This window comes from Microcaecilia unicolor, chromosome 2, assembly GCF_901765095.1.
Source record: "Microcaecilia unicolor chromosome 2, aMicUni1.1, whole genome shotgun sequence".
NCBI classification, from domain to species: domain Eukaryota; kingdom Metazoa; phylum Chordata; class Amphibia; order Gymnophiona; family Siphonopidae; genus Microcaecilia; species Microcaecilia unicolor.
In genome coordinates this window covers 538,627,484-538,651,747 of record NC_044032.1, presented here as the reverse complement: position 1 = coordinate 538,651,747, position 24,264 = coordinate 538,627,484, and the positions used below count along the sequence as shown (strand labels likewise).

General features: G+C 47.7%; 1 protein-coding gene across 2 annotated transcripts in view; it reads left to right on the top strand.

The window, feature by feature from the left end:
* Nucleotides 1-24,264, top strand: part of RFC1 (replication factor C subunit 1) — a 348,859-nt gene that overhangs the window by 10,560 nt on the left and 314,035 nt on the right. For both annotated transcript variants that reach the window (XM_030191305.1, XM_030191306.1), the window contains exon 3: nt 18,122-18,197. In XM_030191305.1, the coding sequence (XP_030047165.1) occupies nt 18,122-18,197 (76 nt within the window). The remainder of the gene's footprint in view (nt 1-18,121; nt 18,198-24,264) is intronic.

Genomic DNA, 24,264 nt, shown 5'->3' with positions numbered 1-24,264 from the left:
TCCACTTTGCTCAGTTGGCTGTTCAAGTACATCAGAGTGTCATTTACTGACATACAATAAAAATAAAGGTTTGAAATTAATTGAAGAGCTTCTGCCTGATCAACAGAAGTTGTTACAAGAGCGTTCTGGTCAACTTTTCGATGCTGGATCAACTATTTGCCTTCATCATGAATCCTTACTATTGAAAAAGTTTGAATTTTTGCAAAGAACCTGCTGTAACCCATTTTCCAAAGGTGGTCATAATGCAAAAAGGGGCTTAAGAGTGCTGGATGACACACTAGCAGCCCAGCTAAAGGCCTTAACAAGCAAAATATTTGTGCCGGGTCAGAAACTATGTCCATCTTGTCGAAAAGACGTCAGTAACAGAGCTGCTGATTCTTTATCATCATCAACAACAGCAGATGATGAACACAGTGACGTTTCTGGCAAGTTGAACACAAGTTTGACATCTCTTGGTATTTCTCCATTAAAGTTCAAAAAAGTCAGCAAGCGTGATGTACGAGGCTACACCAAGCGCAAAATCAGGCGAGTGCAAAATACTTTGAGTCATCATCTTGCAGTTGCTGGTGGCTTAGACCTAAATGAGTTTGAAACTCAACCTTCTACCAGTCAGAAATGTGACAAATGTTCTGATTATGATGACCTGCTAAACGAGTTGAAAAACAAAGTCCAAGTTTCAGCAAATCATGCAGAAAAACTGCAAATACTAACTTTAGCACCAAAAAGCTGGTCTATTGAAAGAACTGCCTCAGAATTCATGGTTTCAACTAGAATGGTTAAAAAAGCAAGAAATCTGAAATCAGTTTGTGGAATTCTGGCAAAACCAGACAAGAAGAAAGGTAAAGTTTTACCAGAAGAAACAGAAAAAAAAATTCTTGGCTTTTTTGAAGATGATGAATTCAGTAGACTGTGCCCAGGGAAAAAAGATTTTGTCTCTGTCAGAACTGGCACTGAAAAAATTCAAATGCAAAAGCGCTTGCTGCTTAGCAATCTAAAAGAAATGTATGTTGCATATCGTACTCGAAATGGGCCAGAAGTGGGTTTTTCCAAATTTTGTGAGCTAAGGCCAAAATGGTGTGTCACTGTTGGCTCATCTGGTATGCATTCAGTGTGTGTTTGTGTCATTCATCAAAATGTGAAGCTTATGCTTGCTGGAAGCCATCTGCTGAACGAAGATTACAAAGCACTGATGGCTAAAACTGTGTGCAATTTGGAATGCAAAGAATGCATGCTTCACAGGTGTGAAATATGTCCAGGTAAAGATGTGCTTGAAAATTACCTGACAGAAGTGTTCAGTGATGCTGACCCAGGTGAAACAATCGAGTTTAAGCAGTGGGTTCATACAGATCGCACCACACTGGAGACCAAACAGATGTATGTTGATGATTTTGTATCTGAGCTTGCATTGAAGTTTCAAACCTGTCAATTCACCATTACATTTCCAAACATCAGACACAATACTTAAAAACTGTTAAAGAAAACCTAAATCCTTGTGAAATTGTTGTTCTCTTGGACTTTGCTGAAAACTACTCCTTTATTGTCCAAGATGCTGTTCAAGGTTTCCACTGGGAAAACAGTCAAGCTACACTGCATCCATTTGTTGTGTACTTCCGTGATGCTTCAAGTGAAATTCAGTGCATAAGTGTTTGCATAATAAGTGACAGCTTGCGGCATGATGCAGTTGCTGTACATGCATTCTTGGAAAAATTAATCGCGTTCTTGAAAAGCAAAATTGGAGAAATAAAATATGTAACATACTTTAGTGATGGCTCAGCTGCACAATACAAGAACTTCAAAAACTTTGCCAACTTGTGCTATCATCAAACAGAATTTGGAATAAGTGCACAGTGGAATTGCTTTGGCACAAGCCATGGCAAGTCACCATGTGATGCCATAGGTGGTACAACAAAGCGACTAGCTGCTCAGGCTAGTTTGCAACGACCTAAAAATAGCCAAATTCTCACAGCACAAGGCTTGTTTGAATTTTGTGATCAAAAAATAAATAAAATCAAGTTCATTTTTGTTTCCAAGGATGAAATTGAATCTTCAAGATCTGCACAAGAGGAAAGATTCAGTAAAGCTTCCACAGTTGCTGGAACTCGTGAAAATCACCAATTTATTCCCATTGACTTGAACCAAATTTCAGTCAGTAGAGTGTCAAATGATTCCTCCTCATTTGTTGTCAAACTTTGTCAGTCAGATGACCCAGTGAGTGTACCTGACCCAGTGAGTGTACATAAATGTGTCTCAACTTCAGCCTGGGCAGTATGTTGCCTGTGTTTATGACAACAAATGGTGGATTGGCAATGTCTGTGACACATCATTTGAAGAACATGATGCCTTGGTCAACTTTATGCATCCATGCGGGCCTGCACGATCATTTCATTGGCCTAGCAGAAGAGATTCTTGTTGGATTTCTGAACAGCATATTCTAGCAGTTCTTCCAGTACCAGCAACTACAGCACTTGGACGACAGTATACATTTCCAGAAACAGCAGTGAAACTTATCAGTGAAAAATTCTTGTCACTTCAGCACTGAGGTTTTACTTGGGAACCATTAAGACACCCCCATTAGGCTTGAGAAACTAGGCAAAGACAACCAAATGAGGCTTGGGAACCTCAAGTAAGATGCCCACCTTCAGGCTTGGGAACCTGTGCCAAGTGGCTGGACTTGCTATCGGGCGTGAACTCTTGGCGATGAGGTTGCCACTTCCTATTGAATTGGTAGTGGCCTAGCCACCATGGACCAACGCATGCTTAAAGCAACTGAGTGACTTATACAGCAATTAGAAACATCGATGGGCCCTATATCCGTTTCATCTATCATTCAACAATACTGGCCAAAAAACACTTTTTTTGCAATCCTTATATGGAGAGACTCCAAATTGAAAACTACATATTCTGATAGAAGGAAATCTGCTCTTTCTAATGGTGCTAAAAGAAAGAATATTGAAGCTGGCCCACTGGAGATCAAGGGCATCAAAGATAGCCCAATATGGGCAAAAATGCTTTTTATACCAACTTTGAACGCTTATAATTTTTCAACCACTTGAAGGAAGGTGCTGCAAATTGGAAGGCCTCATTACAGCCGTACATTTAGTACACCTACCAAAAATCAACCTGAAAGGCCAACTAGTTTAGAAACTACAGCAGCTTCAACATCGCTGTAAACTGAGTTTTGCCATTTTTTTTTGGCAAGGTTTGAGCCTAAACCATTCAAAAAGTAAGAGGACTAGGAACATGGGGTTTTGCCAGTTCATTAAGCCCTAAAAGTAGTGCAGGTTCTCCAAATATCCCCCTTGTACTACTAAAACTTCCAGTTTTACAGCTTCTGGAAGTTGGCCCAAAATGTCATTTTTGCTCAGGCGACATTTTGCAACCCTTTATTTGAGGTCCCCTAGAACCTCCAATTTTTAGTCTTTTGAACTAAAATTTTTCACAGCTTAGTTTTTTATCATAAAGAAACTATGTACCAAATTTCATCAAAATCTGAGATGGTGAGGTGGGGACGACCTTTAAAATTGGTCCACTTGACACGGAATGACTCAGGAGTAACCACAAGATCAAAAAGTTCTGGGGAAACTGATTGTAGTGAGATATGATGTGAGACTAGGTTTCCCTTTTTTGTTTTCCATATACTGTACTAAATAAATGGGAGCTGTGTCTTAATTATAAAATGAAAATTTGTTCTGAGCTTTTGTACCAAAATATTTTTGAATTTGATACCAAGTGTATTCCTAGTTGATGTGTTAAGACAAGGGGAAAGGTCCTGTATGTCTCTTGGCAAGGTTTTGTTGCCTTGTGTGAGATCTCTCTCATAATTGTGACTTTTAATTATTTACAGATTTTAAAAGAAATAGGCATGGAGTGTAGAAACCACTTTATTTGAAGAGAGAAAATACATTATTACTTTAGAAATGACAAAAAGCACGTCTAGACTGAGTAGATGTGTGAAAAGTTGGATCGAAACTCCACCAGTAGTAGATCAATTTATATCTTATTGATAAGAGACAAAATTTCTGAATCTCATGAATAAAGATCAGCTCACAGTGGTAGTATGTTTCTGCTGAATATAGGAAGTGCTTGCATAGAAATGTTCATTAGAATAGCCAGGAAATTTCAACTTTGTCTGATTAGCTCCGTGAGAGGTGGTGAAGATGAAAACGGTAACGGAATTCAAAAATATATGGGATAAACACAAAGGAATCCTGTTCAGAAGGAATGGATCCACAGAAGCTTAGCAGAGGTTGGGTAGCAACACCGGTAATTAAGAGGCAAAGCTAGTGCTGGGCAGACTTCTGCGGGCTGTGCCCTGAAAATGGCAAGGACAAATCAAGGTCAGGTATACATATAAAGTAGCACATACGAGTTTATCTTGTTGGGCAGACTGGATGGACTGTACAGGTCTTTATCTGCCATCATCTACTATGTTAGTATGTTACTGATTGAAATTAAACACCAATAAAAGTTTTTACTCCTTGACAATAATCCTGACCCATTAGTGGACTATATAATGATACATCCCTGTAATGAAGATACTGGGGGTTTATGTTGATCAAGATTTATCCCTTGAACCTCAACTTAATGCCTTAACTAAGAGTGCTTTTTTTTTTTTGAGTAATCTAAGATGCATAAGAATGCTCTTTGAATTTGAACAGTTCAGATATTGGTCCAGGTGTTGCCTAAGTTGAACTACTGCAATCTTATCTATTTAGGTGCGCTTAGACAAATTGTTCAAAGATTGCAGACAATCCAGAATACTGCAGTATGATTAATTTTCATTATAGAAGAAGGAACAATCTGTTTATACTTTATTGAACTGCCCTGGTTACCTGTAGAGGCGAGGATTATGTTAAAATGTTTTTTCTTGTTGTACAAGATTTGAAATGGTGAATGCCCAACCTATATATTGGATAATTTAGAATTCACTCCTAAAACTAGGGATAGAAGATCTTGTTATAATTCACTCTTTGGTCCTCCCTCTATTAAGGGAGTGAAGCAATTTAAACTATTTGATAGACTCCCTTTCAATCTGTTCAAAATTCTGCTGCACAATTTATATTCCACCAGTGTCGCTATGCTCATATTAGTCCTCTCCTCAAGTCTACTTCATTGGCTCCCTATCTGTTTCCGCATACAGTTCAAACTCCTCTTATTAACTTACTAGTAGAAAAGGCCCGTTTCAGACACAAATGAAACGGGCGCTGGCAAGGTTTTCCTTGGAGTGTGTATGTTTGAGAGAGAGTGAATTTGCGTGTGACAGCGTGAGTGAGACTGTGTGTGTCTGTGAGAGAGAGAGTGTGTGTGCCTGGAGCCCCTCCCTCCCACCCAGTTCCAGCGTCCCCCTTTCCTCCATGTTCCAGGGTCATTGTCCCCTCCCTCCCTCCCGTGTTCCAGGGTCATAGTCCCCACCCTCCCTCCGTGTTCCAGGGTCGTCGTTCGCTGGATCCGCCCCGTTTTGTGCTGATTCGCTGCTCTCAGCATTGCGGCTCCTCCCCTCTCCCTTGTATTGGCCAATCTGCTGTCTCTTCTCTTTTCTCCTTCCCCTGCTCCTTTCCTATTGGCCACTGATGATTTCTGTTCCTTCTCGACACTTCCCTCCCTCCGATTTCCAGATCCCCCCTGCCGTGACCCCTCCCCGCCTCAGTCTTCGATTCTGGTTGGTTCCGCCCTGTTTTGTGCTGATTCGCTGCTCCCGGCATCGCGGCTCCTCCTCTCTCACTTTTACTGGCCAATCTGATGTCTCTTCTCTTTTCTCCTTCCCCTGCTCCTTTCCTATTGGCCACTGATGATTTCTGTTCCTTCTCGACACCTCCCTCCCTCCGATTTCCAGATCCCCTCTGCCGTGACCCCTCCCCGCCTCCGTCTTCGATTCTGGTTGGTTCCGCCCTGTTTTGTGCTGATTCGCTGCTCCCGGCATCGCGGCTCCTCCTCTCTCCCTTTTACTGGCCAATCTGATGTCTCTTCTCTTTTGGCTCCTTCCCTTGCTCCTTTCCTGTTGGCCACTGATGATTTCAATTCCTTCTCTCTCCCGTCGTCTATTCTGGCGGGGTCCGGGCCATTTTGTGCTGATTCGCTGCTCCCTGCATCGCGGCTCCTCCCCTCTCTCTTCTACTGGCCAATTTGATGTCTCTTTTTGTTTCTCACCCGGGCTCATGTCATAATGTGGCCACTGACGTCAGTCTGTTCTATGGAGCCTAGCAGACCAACTCAGAGGGAGCCACGGTCCCAGGCAAGACAGAACGTCGGAGGTAAGAATTATTATATAGGACAAGTGCATTCACTCTGCAGCTCCTCAGTACCTCTCCACTCTTATCTCTCCCTACACTCCTCCCCGGGAACTCTGTTCACTGGGTAAATCTCTCTTATCTTCATCCTTCTCTTCCACTACTAACTCCAAGACTCTGGTCCTTTTATCTTGCTGTACCATATGCCTGGAATAGATTTCCTGAGCCGGTACGCCAAGCTCCATCTCTGGCCGTCTTCAAATCTAGGCTAAAAGCCCACCTTTTTGATGCTACTTTTAACTCCTAACCCTTACTCACTTGTTCAGCACCCATTTTTATTATTCCCACCTTAGTAATTCCCTTATCCCTTATTTGTCCTGTATGTCTGTCCTAGTTAGATTGTAAGCTCTTTTGAGCAGGGATTGTCTCTTCATGTCCAGTTTACAGCGCTGCACGCATCTAGTAGCGCTGTAGTAGTAGTAGAAAACTCCTCACAGTCCAAGCATCAAGGCTATGCTTTTTATCTTTGTTTTGACTCTGTTATCTTTCTCCTCATGTAAGAAAAATATTTAAAAAACACCATTTTAAGAAATTTGTTTAATTCAGACTTCCCAAGAGATTCTTGGTCTTTTAAAATTATTGTAAACTGCTAAGAATATGGAGAATTCTGTGGTATAGAAATGTAGTGTAATGTAACTAGGAGAGTGTGTTGAAGTAGAAAGCAAGGACCGAAAAGGTCAGGCATTCGTGCCCTAGAAGAGGTGACCTCAGATAGAGAGCTAGCACTGTGTCTTGCTGAAGAGCAGCATAATGGTTGAGATTGAGAGTAACACCTAAAGGAGGGCTGATTAAAAACAGGGCTTGAAGGAGTGTGAGTAAAGCTGCTGCTACTGAAAGGAAAGGTTTGAAATAGTTTACAGCAAAACAAACTGACAAACCTTTGGCTTGAGGAAAAGTTTAAGTAATGCAATTTTTTAAACTTTTAAATTGAAAGTATATTTTAAAAGTTTGTTGGCTGGCAAACAGGTTTATCCTGCCCTGGATACCAAGATTGTTTTTTTCTGTTTTAGTTAGGGCGTCTTTTGTAGTTTTTAGTTCTATTTAATGTGGAGATTAATTAACCCTAAAGCTTCTAAACTGCACATATGCCTGTTGGAGTTTTATTTGAAGCGTCTGCTCCTTGTGATCTTGGGCAAGCCACTTAAGCTTCCATTCTCCGAGGACAAGCAGGCTATATACTTCTCACAAGTGGGTCAACGATCCGCGTTGGCCCAGGAATAGCAAAATGAAAAAAGTTGGCTAGAGCCTTCTGGTGCTTGTGCAGCGCCGCACCGAGCATGCGCAGAGTGCCTTCCCGCCCGCCAAGTGACCACGCTCCTCGCGTTTAAGTTTCCTTTCTTTTTAGTCACGGCCATCTTTGGGCCTGCTCGGCTGGATCTCTCCCTCTTTTGTGCCGCTTTTTTCTAGCACAATCTCGTTTTTTGATTTAGCCAGAGAGGTCTTCCCTTCCATGTCATCGAAGACTCCCAGTGGCTTCAAACGCTGTACTCGGTGCAACTGGAACATCTCAGGCACTGATACCCATTCTTGGTGTATCCAGTGCCTTGGGCCCGACCATAGCCCGGCAAGTTATGCCCTCTGCCTTTGTATGAAGAGGAGGACATAAATTGCCCGAGAGGCTTAGAGAGAAAAACTTTTTGGAACCCAGTCCGGTCCTTCAACATCGGCACTGAGGTCAGCGGAGTCGGTCTTCATTAAGGGAGGCATTGACGTCAGGAGTGGAGGTGTAGGGATGGCTGCTCAGAGACCCTGACACACTGGGAGCAGTGAAGCATTGAGTGGGTCTCCCTGTCTCAAGGCCTCCTGCTTTGCAAGTCCCCCGGGACCAGCCGTCGTTGGACCTGACCCTGAGGTGTCATGAGGATTTGACGTAGTCCTTATCAGTACCGAGGAGTCTCGGTGAGGTGCATTGGGTGAAGGCCAAGAAGCACTTGCACTGATCTCCTTCGACGCATGGTGCCGGAGCTCCGGGACGTCAAGGGATCTGGCTCTTGAGAAGCATCGGCGCCGGGAGGAGCGCTCCCCCTCCATTCAAGATGTGCTGGCGCACGCAACCTGAGCCCACACCAGCCCCACTGCCTTTACCGATGGCGGCTCTCGACGAGCGACTATGGGCCTTGCTGTCAGAGCTTTTGGAGGCCTTTATGCTGGGGCTGCAGTGTGGCCTCCGACACCGGCACTGCTTGCGGAGCCAGTGTCGACTGCCACCCAGGCTGGTTCTCCTTTGACGTCGGTGGGGGAAGCTTCACCGGAGGCCAGGCATGAACCGACCTCGCGACGTCATTCTCGAGGCCACGGATCTTCAAAGTCGAGGTGGGCCTGATCTCGGACATCCCCGAGGGAAGTGCTGTCCGATACTGAGGAGGAGTATTCGTGGGAGTCTGAAGAGGATCCTAGGTACTTTTCCTCTGATGAGTCCTTTGGAATTCCTTCAGAACTGCCTATCACCTCCTGAGAGCCTCTCTTTCACCTTGTTTGTGCAGGAAATGGCTGAGGCCATACCCTTCCCAGTAGAAGTAGAGGATGAGCCCAGGGCTAAGATGCTTGAGGTCCTGGACTACACCTCTCCACCTAAGGAGGCAGTGTGGCTCCTCTACATGAGGTACTCAAGGCAGTCCTCGTATGGAACTGGGCGTCCCCTCTGTCCATGTGATCCCCCCCAAAATTGACACCCAATATTGGATCCACGGGGAACCTGTGTTGGCAGGTCTCAGTTACCCCACAACTCAATGGTGGTGGATACCACTCTGAAGAGAGCCAAGAGTTCTAGGGACTATGCTTCGGCTCCCCCAGGCAGAGAAGCTAGGACCTTGGACTCTTTTGGGAGAAAAATGTATCGAGCTGTGATGCTCATCGCCCATATTCAGTCATACCAGCTCTTCACGAGCGTCTAATTGTGGAACTCGGTGAGGCAGCTGTCTGACTTGGTTGATGCACTCCCTCTGGAGCACACTGAGCCTTTTTGCAAGCTGGTCAAACAGCAAAAGGCGTATCGCAAGTTCTTGGCCAGGAGCACTTACGACACTTTTGACGTGGTGTCCAGAATCTCTGCCCAGGGTATACCGATGTGTGGACTCTCATGGCTGTATGTCTGTGACCTGGATCATTTGGTCCAGCAGAGAATGGCAGATACCCCTTGCTGGGGGGGGGGTAATCTTTTTAGAAAGAAGGTAGAGGAACTGGTTGACCAGATCAAGAAGCATACTGATGCTATGTCTTCTCTCTCCCGCTGCCTTCTGTGATCACCACCTCTTCTAGGAGGTATTTTGTTGGATCCCGGAGTACTTCTTAACGTCTTTTCTAGGCATAGGTATGCTCTGGTGGCCTGCCAGCCTGCTCAGGCTACACCCCAGCGAGCTCGTTCTCGTCAACAGCGTGCGCCTAAGGCTCCTACTGCTCCCCAGCAAAAGCAAGGGATAGGCTTTTGACTGGCTCCAGCAGAACATAGCCACCATAAAAGTGTCCATGCTGGACGACTTGCTGGTTGGGGGGTTGTTAAAAGTTTTCCACCAAAGGTGGCCTTTCATAACTTCCAACCGGTGGGTTCTTCAAATAGTCCAGTTAGGATACACCCTCAATTTGGTATCCAAACCTCCAAATTGCACACAGAGAGTTCATTCGCTTGTCTCTCAGCACAAGCAGGTACTTGCAGAGGAACTCTCTGCCCTTCTTCATGCGGTCGAACCTGTTCCACCAGGGGAAGTGCAGGGATTCTATTCCAAGTACTTTCTTGAGCAGAAAAAGACAGGGGGATGTGACCTATCCTAGACCTAAGTCCTGAACAGATTCATTGTCCGAGAAAAGTTCAGGATGGTTTCACTAGGCACCCTTCTTCCCATGATTCAGTAACACGATTGGCCATACTGTCTGGACTTAAAGGATGCTTACACATACATCTCGATACTCCCAGCTCACAGGAATTATCTTCAGTTTCGGCTGGGAACACAGCACTTTCAATACCATGTACTGCCTTTTGGTCAAGCATCTGCGCCCAGGGTGTTTACAAAGTGCCTTGCGGTAGTCGCAGCGTCGCTACGCAGACTGGGAGTGCATGTGCTTCCTTATCTCGACGATTGGCTGGTGAAGAGCACCTCGGAGGAAGGCGCTCTAGAGTCCATGCGAATGACTGTTCAGGTGCTGGCCCAAGTCCCATCTCACCCCAGTCCAAAAATAGGAATTCATTGGAGCTCTGCTGGACACGAAGACAGCTCAAGCTTATCTCCCCAAGGCAAGGGTAGACAGCCTCCTGTCCCTGGTGTCCATAGTTCGAGCGTCTCAGCAGATCATGGCTCGGCAGATGTTGAGACTTCTGGGACTTATGGCCTCCACGGTTCATGTAACACCCATGGCACGTCTACACATGAGATCAGCTCAACGGACCCTAGCTTCCCAGTGGTATCAAGCTGTGGAGGATCTAGAGGATGTGATCCAACTGTCCACCGATTTTCAGAATTCTCTTCAGTGGTGGACGATCCGATCCAATTTGACCATGTACTGCCTTTTGGTCTAGCATCTGCGCCCAGGGTATTTACAAAGTGCCTTGCAGTAGTCTCAGTGTCGCTACACAGACTGGGAAGTGTATGTGTTTCCTTATCTTGACGATTGGCTGGTGAAGAGCACATCGGAGGAAGGTGCTCTGGAGTCCATGTGAATGACTGGAGTGGAGGAGTAGCCTAATGGTTAGTGCAGCGGGCCTTGATCTTGGCAACTTGGGTTCAATTCCCACTGCAGCTCCTTGTGACCTTGGGCAAGTCACTTAACCCTCCATTGCCCCAGGTACAAAAAACTTAGATTGTGAGCCCATTAGGGACAGAGAAAGTACCTGTATATAATGTGTACAGTGCTGCGTAAATCTAGTAGCACTATAGAAATTATTAGTACCATTGGGCGACCATTCCAAATTCCTCAACCACAAAAAGTGCTGACGACGGATGCATCCCACCTGGGGTGGGGAGCTCATATAGATGGGCTTCACACTCAAGGAGCCTGGTCCTTTCAGGAAAAAGCTCTTCAGTACATAAGTACATAAGTAGTGCCATACTGGGAAAGACCAAAGGTCCATCTAGCCCAGCATCCTGTCACCGACAGTGGCCAATCCAGGTCAAGGGCACCTGGCACGCTCCCCAAACGTAAAAACATTCCAGACAAGTTATACCTAAAAATGCGGAATTTTTCCAAGTCCATTTAATAGCGGTCTATGGACTTGTCCTTTAGGAATCTATCTAACCCCTTTTTAAACTCCGTCAAGCTAACCGCCCGTACCACGTTCTCCGGCAACGAATTCCAGAGTCTAATTACACGTTGGGTGAAGAAAAATTTTCTCCGATTCGTTTTAAATTTACCACACTGTAGCTTCAACTCATGCCCTCTAGTCCTAGTATTTTTGGATAGCGTGAACAGTCGCTTCACATCCACCCGATCCATTCCACTCATTATTTTATACACTTCTATCATATCTCCCCTCAGCCGTCTCTTCTCCAAGCTCAAAAGCCCTAGCCTTCTCAGCCTCTCTTCATAGGAAAGTCGTCCCATCCCCACTATCATTTTCGTCGCCCTTCGCTGTACCTTTTCCAATTCTACTATATCTTTTTTGAGATACGGAGACCAGTACTGAACACAATACTCCAGGTGCGGTCGCACCATGGAGCGATACAACGGCATTATAACATCCGCACACCTGGACTCCATACCCTTCCTAATAACACCCAACATTCTATTCGCTTTCCTAGCCGCAGCAGCACACTGAGCAGAAGGTTTCAGCGTATCATCGACGACGACACCCAGATCCCTTTCTTGATCCGTAACTCCTAACGCGGAACCTTGCAAGACGTAGCTATAATTCGGGTTCCTCTTACCCACATGCATCACTTTGCACTTGTCAACATTGAACTTCATCTGCCACTTGCACGCCCATTCTCCCAGTCTCGCAAGGTCCTCCTGTAATCGTTCACATTCCTCCTGCGACTTGACGACCCTGAATAATTTTGTGTCATCGGCGAATTTAATTACCTCACTAGTTATTCCCATCTCTAGGTCATTTATAAATACATTAAAAAGCAAGGGACCCAGCACAGACCCCTGCGGGACCCCACTAACTACCCTCCTCCACTGAGAATACTGGCCACGCAATCCTACTCTCTGCTTCCTATCTTTCAACCAGTTCTTAATCCATAATAATACCCTACCTCCGATTCCATGGCTCTGCAATTTCTTCAGGAGTCTTTCGTGCGGCACTTTGTCAAACGCCTTCTGAAAATCCAGATATACAATATCAACCGGCTCCCCATTGTCCACATGTTTGCTTACCCCCTCAAAAAAATGCATTAGATTGGTGAGGCAAGACTTCCCTTCACTAAATCCGTGCTGACTTTGTCTCATCAGTCCATGTTTTTGTATATGCTCTGCAATTTTATTCTTAATAATAGCCTCCACCATCTTGCCCGGCACCGACGTCAGACTCACCGGTCTATAATTTCCCGGATCTCCTCTGGAACCCTTCTTAAAAATCGGAGTAACATTGGCTACCCTCCAGTCTTCCGGTACTACACTCGATTTTAGGGACAGATTGCATATTTCTAACAGTAGCTCCGCAAGTTCATTTTTTAGTTCTATTAATACTCTGGGATGAATACCATCAGGTCCCGGTGATTTACTACTCTTCAGCTTGCTGAACTGACCCATTACATCCTCCAAGGTTACAGAGAATTTGTTTAGTTTCTCCGACTCCCCCGCTTCAAATATTCTTTCCGGCACCGGTGTCCCCCCCCAAATCCTCCTCGGTGAAGACCGAAGCAAAGAATTCATTTAATTTCTCCGCTACGGCTTTGTCCTCCTTGATCGCCCCTATCAATCTTCTGGAATTGCGAGCGATCTGGAACGCTCTGAAGGCTTTCAGAGATCGGCTGTCCAACCAAATCATCTTGATTCAGACAACAATCAGGTTGCCATGTATTACACCAACAAGCAGGGGGCACCGGATCTCGCCCTCTTTGTCAGGAAGCTGGCCAGATGTGGCTTTGCGCGCGCCGTCATGGCATGTTTCTCCAAGCCACTTATCTGGCAGGCGTAAACAGTAGTCTGGCCGACAGACTGAGCAGGGTAATGCAACCTCACAAGTGGTTGTTGAATATGGGCGTCGCCCGCAAGATCTTCCGAGCGTGGGGCACCCCCTCGGTGGATCTTTTTGCCTCTCAGATGAATCACAAGGTCCGGCTTCAGGCCCTTCTGTATGCGTATCCTCCCATACCTCTAATAGGAAAGACTTTGCTTAAACTCAAGCAAGACCGCGGAACCATGATTCTGATTGTTCCCTTCTGACCACGCCAAATTTGGTTCCCTCTTCTTCTGGAGTTGTTCTACGAAGAACCCTGGAGATTGGAGTGTTTTCCAATTCTCATCTCCCAGAACGAGGGGTTGCTTCTGCATCCTAACCTCCAGTCTCTGGCTGTCACGGCCTGGATGTTGAGACCTTAGAATTTGCCTCCTTGGGTCTTTCAGAGGGTGTCTTCCGAGTCTTGCTTCCAGGAAAGATTCCACGAAGAGGTGTTACTCTTTTAAATGGAGGAGGTTTGCCGTCTAGTGTGACAGCAAGGCCCTAGATCAGTGATGGCGAACCTTTCAGAGACCGAGTGCCCAAACAGCAACCCAAAATCTAATTATTTATCGCAAAGTGCCAACAGGGCAATTTAACCTGAATAACAGGTGCCGGTACTTATTATGGGTGGGGTCACCACATATGGCTCCACCCCTATGATAGCCACACCCCTTACACCAGCCATGGCACATATAAACAGACATCATTGAAAATATTATACTAGTATAGGAGAAAAAAATAACATGATTTTTTTTCATTATAAATCATTTCTGTAAGCTGTTACAGCTCCAGTATACCCAGTGCAAAATAAGACAGCAGATGTAAATTCTCAAATTGGACATATTCCAAACACTAAAATGAAAATAAAATGATTTTTTCTACCTTTGTTGTCTGGTGATTTTGTTTTTCTATCCATATTGGTCCTAGTCTCTGATTCTGCTGCTCTCCATCTGTTCTCTTAACTCCGTTTCCAGGGCTTCCTTTCCATTTATTTCTTTACTTTCCTCCTTTCTTCTTCATTTCTTGCCCTCCATCCATGTCCAGGCACCCCTCCCTCCCACCCAGCACCAGGCCGCTCTCCCTCCGAGCACCAGGGCCCGCCCTCCGAAATTTAAAAGGCATACCTGGTCGTTAAGGTGGCGTCGGCAGCGGCAACAAAAGTGTGTTGTTTGCTTGGCGCGCCTTCGGTCTTCCCTTCTGTCTCTCAAGTTCTGGTCCCGCCCTCATTTCTCCAGAGCTTGAGAGACAGAAGAGAAGGCCAAAGGCTCTGAGCAAACAACACACTTTTCGCTGCCGACGCCACCTTAACCCCGACCAGGTATGCCTTTTAAATTTCGGAGGAGGGGGGGCCCTGATGCTCGGAGGGACGGCGGGCGGGCGGCCTGGTGCTTGGTGGAAGGGAGGGTGGACGGACCAGTGACGGTGCGCGTGCCAACAGAGAGGGCTCTGCGTGCCCTCTCTGGCACGCATGCCCTAGGTTCGCTATCACTGCCCTAGATCCTCTTTCTTGTCCTACACAGACCCTGTTTGAATACCTTCTACACTTGTCAGAGTCTGGTCTCAAGACCAACTCCGTGAGGGTTCACCTCCGTGCAATTAGTGCTTGTCATCGATGTGTAGAGGGTAAACCTATCTCTGGACAGCCTTTAGTTGTTCGCTTCATGAGAGGTTTGCTTTTGTCAAAGCCCCCTGTCAAACTTCCACCAGTGTCATAGGATCTCAACGTCGTTCTCATCCAGCTGATGAAAGCTCCTTTTGAGCCACTGAATTCCTGCCATCTGAAGTACTTGACCTGGAAGGTCATTTTCTTGGTGGCTGTTACTTCAGCTCATAGGGTCATTGAGCTTCAGGCCTTAGTAGTGCATGCACCTTATACTAAGTTTTATCACAACAGAGTAGTCCTCCACACTCACCCTAAGTTCCTGCCGTAGGTGGTGTTGGAGTTCCATCTGAACCAGTCTATTGTCTTGCCAACATTTTTTCTCCATCCTCATGCCTACCCTGGCGAAAGCAGCTTGTACACCTTGGTCTGCAAGAGAGCTTTTGCCTTGTACGTGGAGTGGACGAAGCCCTTCAGGTAGTCCACCCAGTTGTTTGTTTCTTTCAATCCCAACAGGAGGGGAGTCGCCATCGGAAAACGCACAATCTCCAGTTGGCTAGCAGATTGCATTTCCTTCACTTATCCCCAAGCTGGACTGACTCTGGAGGGCCATGTCAAGGCTCATAATGTTAGAGGCATGGCTGCGTCGGTGCCTCACTTAAAGTCAGCCTCCATTGAAGAGATTTGCAAGGCTGCAACGTGGTCATCAGGTCACATATTCACATCTCATTACTGCCTTCAGCAGGATACCTGTTGTGACAGTCGGTTTGGGCAGTCAGGGCTGTAGAATCTGTTTGGGGTTTAGAATCTAACTCCACCCCCCTAGGCCCATTTTGTTCTGTTCCAGGCTGCACTCTCAGCTAGCTGTATATAGTTAACCTATGTTATGTCTTTGCCGTTGCGAAGCCGAATTGACCAATGTTCATTGTTTTGAGTGAGCCTGGGTGCTGGGGATACCCCACCCCACATGTGAGAACAAGCAGCCTGCTTGTCCTCGAAGAAAGCAAAGATACTTACCTGTAGCAGGTATTCTCTGAGGATAGCAGGCTGATTGTTCTCACAAACCCGCCCACCTCCCCTTTGGAGTTGTTATTTTGTATGCTTTTTGATTTAACTGAGGAGACGCGCTCGTGCGACGGGCAGGAAATCAGTCCGCGCATGCACGGAAGACTCTGGCATGCGTTAATGATGGTTAATGAACAGGTTTCTGGAGATTTTCTGATTGGGCGGGGGACCCAGCAAGGATACCCATTGTCACCTCTTCTCTTTGTTTTAACGCAAGATCCTATCCTTTGTGATATCCACTCTAATCCCGAAATTCACGGGGTTGCCATTGGAGAAGAGGTTTTTAAAGTGGTGGCCTATGCTGGTTCTATTAACGGAACCCCACGGGTCCTTGAGTGTTCTGTTGGAGACTTTTGTTGAAATTGGAGACTTTGCAGGGTTCCATTTGAATCTAGTTAAGTCAGAAGCACTGATGTTAAACTTCTGTAGCCGGAGAGGTTTCCGTTGTGGTGGGTGGATAGATTTTTAAAAAATACTAACACCAAATGTAGCTGAACTATATTGTCTCAATGTGAGTTGGATGGTGGGGAAAACAGAGCAGTAGCTGGAAAGTTGGCAGTTGCTACTTTTGCCTTAGCAGGGTGAATTTGTCTTATTAGGATGGTGATTTTGCCTAGATGGCTATATATGCTTTCAGAAGTTCTATCAAGTGGTTCAACGCTTCTGTTGGATGAAAAAGAAGCCAAAATTGCGTTACCAATACCTGTTGGGGAATTGGACTCCGGGAGGGATGGGTTTGCCTAATTTGAAGTTGTATAATACTGCCTATTTGTTATGACATATCAGTGATTGGCTTTTTTCCCCAAAGCTGTTTTACCCCTTTGGAGTTTGAGACGGCTTACTTTGCCCCTTTCAACTTGCTCTCTCTACTGCAGGTGGATCGATCTTTAATTCCTAGGAATCTGAGAAAGAGTGTGCTTTTAGTCTCTTTGAGAGAGGCGTGGCGTATATTAGTGAGGGGACTAGTTAGAGATCTGCATGTTACTGATCTGTTCTCCCTGCGAGGCCATCCTACTTTTCAACCTGGTTTGGATAGTCAAGTTTTCCGGCCACTAGCACAGCTGAGAGCTCAGGAGTGTCTTCAATGGGGAGATAAATTTGCTTATTGCCAGTTAAAACACAGACGTTCCTTATCTAAGGACTCCCTGAGGCTTCATATTGGGATCAGTATGCGGGTGTTTTTTTGATGCTATCTTACCTACTATGACTACTGTCTCAGGGCTTCATAAGGCCTTGTGGAAGTTTGAGAGTTCTAGAGATTTAGAAACCCTTCGACATAAATGGGAGAGAGACCTTGGTGTACCCTTGGATTCATGGGATATATTATTGACTATTCAGGGCATACCGCGACTCACTAGCAATGCCAGCTACAGAGAATGTTCTTTTCGAGTCCTATTTTGAGCTTATTGTTCTCAAGCTCGTTTGTTTTTTGCGCGGGTGGCTTGCCATCGCCTCTTTGCTTAAAATGTGAAGTGTCAGTTAATACTTTTTACCATGCTTTTTGGGACTGCGTTGTGGTAATGGAGCAAAGTGGTCACATACCTGGAGTAAATTTTGTGTTGTAGGATTGGGGGTGCTCCGGCACAACTGGTGTTGGACTGGCCAGGATACTCTCTCGGCTCTACTGCCACCAGTACTTTGCTGTTTTGGAAATTGTGCTTTTTGGCATGAAAATGTATATTGCAGTCTTGAACCTCAGCGTACCCACCTATATTTTGGCACTGGCTCAGTCTGGTACATACTTTGATAACATGGGAGGCGAAGGAGGTGAGGGGATCTTATAAACATAAAACTATAGATTTTTGAAGCTCTGGAGCCCATATTTGGACTCGTTGCCCCCAAGGTTTGTCATAAGAAGAGGGTTTGGAAAGAGGCAGAGGGGAAAAACAATGAAAAATGTGATGACTGACTTCATTTTTTTGATTTTTTTTTTGTATAAGATCTGATACTGTGGATTTTTGTATATTAAGGTTTTTATTTGTATATGATTTATATAAGGTCATCAATATGTTGAACATAAAACCCAAAATCAGAATCCCTACTTATAGTTTAACTGATCTACTTTTTCACTACTAGTTGAAGAGTCCAGCAAGAGGCAATGATCCAAAACAGAAGCAGACCATCAGGAAGAAAAGAATTATCTATGATTCAGGTAATGTTTTTGCTATGAGACACTGCAGATCATTATTGCCATCCTGCTCTGTTGGATTATTCCTTAAAAACAAAAAAGGGCTTAGCTTGCTAGCATGAAGCAAATCAACTCCTCTTCTTTACAAATAGAATAAAACAGCAGTTATTTACCAGTTCAACAAGATACATTGGAATAACAATGTGAGCTTATGCAATCACTGAGAGAGCATATGTTGTCCTTTTTGCAGGCTATGAGACAGGTTTTATGGAAGTACTTCTATAGTGAAATCATGAGTGGATCATGTTGAACTGTATTGAAAATTTGGAACTGCTGCACTATTTTACTTGTAGTAATTAATGATACTAGGCAGCTTAATGGCATTTTGTTTTCCTGCTTCTGTATACTGATGATCCTATTGAGGAAGTAGATAAAATGTATGTGGTGTGTGTTTATGTATATATGTATTTTCTCCGAGGACAAGCAGGCTGCTTGTTCTCACTGATGGGTGACGTCCACGGCAGCCCCTCCAATCGGAATCTTCACTAGCAAAAGCCTTTGCTAGCCCTCGCGCGCCAATGCGCACCGCGCATGCGCGGCCGTCTTCCCGTCCGAAACCGGCTCGTGCCGGCCAGTCTTCTTTTGTCCGCGCTCGGTTCGGTCGTGTTTCGCCGTTCGTGCCCCGGAAAGTTGACCTCGCGCATCGTTTTCGACTCGTTTCTTCTCAGAAAGTTTAAAAAGTGTTCGGTAAGAGCCTGTTTGGGTTTTTTTCCTTCCCGTATTTCGAGCTTTTCGCCCCGGTAAGTTTTCTTTCGTCGTCGGGGTAGGCCTCAGTTAGGCCTCGGTCGAAATTTTCTTCTCCCTATTTTTGTGGTGCCAATTTTCGTCATTTCGAGTTTTGATCTCGCCGGCGTGATTTTTCCGCCCATGACATCGAAGCCTTCCAGCGGCTTCAAGAAGTGCACCCAGTGCGCCCGGGTAATCTCGCTCACTGACAGGCACGCGTCGTGTCTTCAGTGTCTGGGGGCTGGGCACCGCCCTCAGGCCTGTAGTCTGTGTTCCCTTTTACAAAAGCGGACTCAGGTAGCGAGGTTAGCCCAGTGGAACATTTTGTTCTCGGGCTCTTCGTCGGCATCGGCACCGGGGGTATCGAGTGCATCGACGTCTTCAGCGTCCAGACCTTCATCCTCGGCTGCCAGTGCATCGAGGCATCGGCCCTCTGCATCGGCGCTGAGACATCGGACAACTGTATCGACGTTGGTGGTACCGGGACCTCGTCTGCTGATGTCGTCGGATGGTGGTGCTTCGTCTGGAGTGCAGGTGAGGGCTGTCCATTCCCCTGCTGGTGGCGGTGAGCCTTCGGGTGGGTCTCCCCCTACCCTGAGGGCTCCTGCGGTACAGCCCCCCCGAGACTGACCTTCTTCGGCCTCGGCCCCGAGGAAGAGACGGCTGGATTCTACGTCCTCGTCGGTGCCGGGAAGCTCCGGTGACATGCTTCGCAAGAAGTCGAAGAAGCATCGACACCGGTCCCCTTCCCGTGTCGGCACCGAGAGCTCTGGGTCGCCGAGGGAGTCGGCACCCAGCAGGCATCGGCACCGAGAGGACCGCTCACCCTCTGTCCAAGAGGTGTCGATGTGCTCCACTCTGGACAGCCCGGAACAGCCTCCACGCCCGGAACAGACTCTGACATCGACGCCTGCATCGACCTCCATGCCTTTTTCTGCAGCCGCTCTGAACGAGAGCCTCCGGAGATCCTGGGAGAGCTGTTGCGCCCTACCCCTCCGGTACCGGGGGTGCTTGCGCCACCGGTACCGTCGAGCGTGGCACCGGCTGGTCCATCGCCCGGGGTGAGGTCTCCGGCGTCGGTACCGACTGCGGTCGCCTCCCAGGAAGGCTCCCCGACTACGTCGGCGGAGGGAGCTTCGCCGGTGCGGGCGAGGGAGTCTACCTCTCGACGCCCCCACCGTGGCCGTGGTTCCACGGAGTCGAGCCGGGCACGGTTGCAGACACAGGTTCGTGAACTTGTGTCTGACACTGAGGGTGAGGCCTCGTGGGAAGACGAAGGAGACTTCAGATATTTCTCTGACGAGGAGTCTGAGGGTCTTCCTTCTGATCCCACTCCCTCTCCTGAAAGACAGCTTTCTCCTCCCGAGAGTCTGTCTTTCGCTTCCTTTGTCCGGGAGATGTCTACGGCCATCCCCTTCCCGGTGGTTGTGGAGGACGAGCCCAGGGCTGAAATGTTTGAGCTCCTGGACTATCCTTCTCCACCTAAGGAAGCGTCCACAGTACCCATGCATCATGTCCTAAAAAAGACATTGCTGGCGAACTGGACCACGCCTTTAACTAACCCCCACATTCCCAAGAAGATTGAGTCCCAGTACCGGATCCATGGGGACCCAGAGCTGATGCGCACTCAGTTGCCTCACGACTCTGGAGTTGTGGATTTGGCCCTAAAGAAGGCCAAGAGTTCTAGGGAGCATGCTTCGGCGCCCCCGGGCAAGGACTCTAGAACCTTGGACTCCTTTGGGAGGAAGGCCTACCATTCTTCTATGCTCGTGGCCAAAATTCAGTCTTACCAGCTCTACACGAGCATACACATGCGGAACAATGTGCGGCAGTTGGCGGGCTTGGTGGATGCGCTCCCCCCTGAGCAAGCCAAGCCATTTCAGGAGGTGGTCAGGCAGCTGAAGGCGTGCAGAAAATTCCTGGCCAGAGGGGGGTGTATGACACCTTTGATGTTGCATCCAGGGCTGCTGCTCAAGGTGTGGTGATGCGCAGACTCTCATGGCTGCGTGCCTCCGACCTGGAGAATAGAATCCAGCAGCGGATTGCGGACTCGCCTTGCCGTGCGGATAACATTTTTGGAGAAAAAGTCGAGCAGGTGGTAGAGCAGCTCCACCAGTGGGACACCGCATTCGACAAGTTCTCCCGCCGGCAGCCTTCAGCCTCTACCTCCACAGGTAGACGTTTTTATGGGGGAAGGAAGACTGTTCCCTACTCTTCTGGTAAGCGTAGGTACAATCCTCCTTCTCGACAGCCTGCGGCCGAGGCTAAGCCCCAGCGCGCTCGCTCTCGTCAGCAGCGTGCGCCTCAGCAAGGCCCCGCGGCTCCCCAGCAAAAGCAAGTGTCGAGCTTTTGACTGGCTCCAGCAGAGCATAGCCGACATCCAAGTGTCAGTGCCGGGCGACCTGCCAGTCGGAGGGAGGTTGAACACTTTTCACCAAAGGTGGCCTCTCATAACCTCCGATCAGTGGGTTCTCCAAATAGTCCGGCAAGGATACACCCTCAATTTGGCCTCAAAACCTCCAAATTGTCCACCGGGAGCTCAGTCTTACAGCTTCCAGCACAAGCAGGTACTTGCAGAGGAACTCTCCGCCCTTCTCAGCGCCAATGCGGTTGAGCCCGTGCCATCCGGGCAAGAAGGGCTGGGATTCTATTCCAGGTACTTCCTTGTGGAAAAGAAAACAGGGGGGATGCGTCCCATCCTAGACCTAAGGGCCCTGAACAAATATCTGGTCAAAGAAAAGTTCAGGATGCTTTCCCTGGGCACCCTTCTTCCCATGATTCAGGAAAACGATTGGCTATGCTCTCTGGACTTGAAGGATGCCTACACGCACATCCCGATACTGCCAGCTCACAGGCAGTATCTGCGATTTCAGCTGGGCACACGTCACTTCCAGTACTGTGTGCTACCCTTTGGGCTCGCCTCTGCGCCCAGGGTGTTCACAAAGTGCTTGGCTGTAGTAGCAGCGGCACTTCGCAGGCTGGGGGTGCACGTGTTCCCATATCTCGACGATTGGCTGGTGAAGAACACATCCGAGGCAGGAGCCCTGCAGTCCATGCAGATGACTATTCGCCTCATGGAGCTACTGGGGTTTGTGATAAATTATCCAAAGTCCCATCTTCTCCCAGTGCAGAAACTCGAATTCATAGGAGCTCTGCTGGATTCTCGGACTGCTCGCGCCTATCTCCCAGAGGCGAGAGCCAACAACTTGTTGTCCCTCGTCTCGCGGGTGCGAGCGTCACAGCAGATCACAGCTCGGCAGATGTTGAGATTGCTGGGCCACATGGCCTCCACAGTCCATGTGACTCCCATGGCCCGCCTTCACATGAGATCTGCTCAATGGACCCTAGCTTCCCAGTGGTTTCAGGCTGCTAGGGATCTAGAAGACGTGATCCACCTGTCCACGAGTTTTCTCAAATCCCTGTATTGGTGGACGATTTGGTCCAATTTGACTCTGGGACGTCCTTTCCAAATTCCTCAGCCACAAAAAGTGCTGACCACGGATGCGTCTCTCCTGGGATGGGGAGCTCATGTCGATGGGCTTCACACCCAAGGAACCTGGTCCCTCCAGGAACACGATCTGCAGATCAATCTTCCGGAGTTACGAGCGATCTGGAACGCTCTGAAGGCTTTCAGAGATCGGCTGTCCCACCAAATTATCCAAATTCAGACAGACAACCAGGTTGCCATGTATTACGTCAACAAGCAGGGGGGCACCGGATCTCGCCCCCTGTGTCAGGAAGCCGTCAGCATGTGGCCCTGGGCTCGCCGCCTCGGCATGGTGCTCCAAGCCACATATCTGGCAGGCGTAAACAACAGTCTGGCCGACAGGTTGAGCAGGATTATGCAACCTCACGAGTGGTCGCTCAATTCCCGTGTAGTGCGACAGATCTTTCAGGTGTGGGGCACCCCCTTGGTAGACCTCTTCGCATCTCGAGCCGACCACAAAGTCCCTCAGTTCTGTTCCAGGCTTCAGGCCCACAGCAGACTGGCATCGGATGCCTTCCTCCTGGATTGGGGGGAGGGCCTGCTGTATGCTTATCCTCCCATACCTCTGGTGGGGAAGACTTTGTTGAAACTCAAGCAAGACCGAGGCACCATGATTCTGATTGCTCCTTTTTGGCCGCGTCAGATCTGGTTTCCTCTTCTTCTGGAGTTGTCCTCCGAAGAACCGTGGAGATTGGAGTGTTTTCCGACCCTCATCACGCAGGACGAAGGGGCGCTTCTGCATCCCAACCTCTGGTCCCTGGCTCTCACGGCCTGGATGTTGAGAGCGTAGACTTTGCCTCTTTGGGTCTGTCAGAGGGTGTCTCCCGCATCTTGCTTGCTTCCAGGAAAGATTCCACTAAGAGGAGTTACTTCTTTCTATGGAGGAGGTTTGCCGTCTGGTGTGACAGCAAGGCCCTAGATCCTCGCTCTTGTCCTACACAGAACCTGCTTGAATACCTTCTGCACTTGTCTGAGTCTGGTCTCAAGACCAACTCTGTAAGGGTTCACCTTAGTGCAATCAGTGCATACCATTACCGTGTGGAAGGTAAGCCGATCTCAGGACAGCCTTTAGTTGTTCGCTTCATGAGAGGTTTGCTTTTGTCAAAGCCCCCTGTCAAGCCTCCTACAGTGTCATGGAATCTCAATGTCATTCTCACCCAGCTGATGAAACCTCCTTTTGAGCCACTGAATTCCTGCCATCTGAAGTACTTGACCTGGAAGGTCATTTTCTTGGTGGCAGTTACTTCAGCTCGTAGAGTCAGTGAGCTTCAGGCCCTGGTAGCCCAGGCCCCTTACACCAAATTTCATCATAACAGAGTAGTCCTCCGCACTCACCCTAAGTTCTTGCCAAAGGTTGTGTCGGAGTTCCATCTGAACCAGTCAATTGTCTTGCCAACATTCTTTCCCCGTCCTCATTCCTGCCCTGCTGAACGTCAGCTGCCCACATTGGACTGCAAGAGAGCATTGGCCTTCTATCTGGAGCGGACACAGCCCAACAGACAGTCCGCCCAATTGTTTGTTTCTTTTGATCCCAACAGGAGGGGAGTGGCTGTGGGAAAACGCACCATATCCAATTGGCTAGCAGATTGCATTTCCTTCACTTACGCCCAGGCTGGGCTAGCTCTTGAGGGTCATGTCACGGCTCATAATGTTAGAGCCATGGCAGCGTCGGTAGCCCACTTGAAGTCAGCCACTATTGAAGAGATTTGCAAAGCTGCGACGTGGTCATCTGTCCACACATTCACATCTCATTACTGTCTGCAGCAGGATACCCGACGCGACAGTCGGTTCGGGCAGTCAGTGCTTCAGAATCTGTTC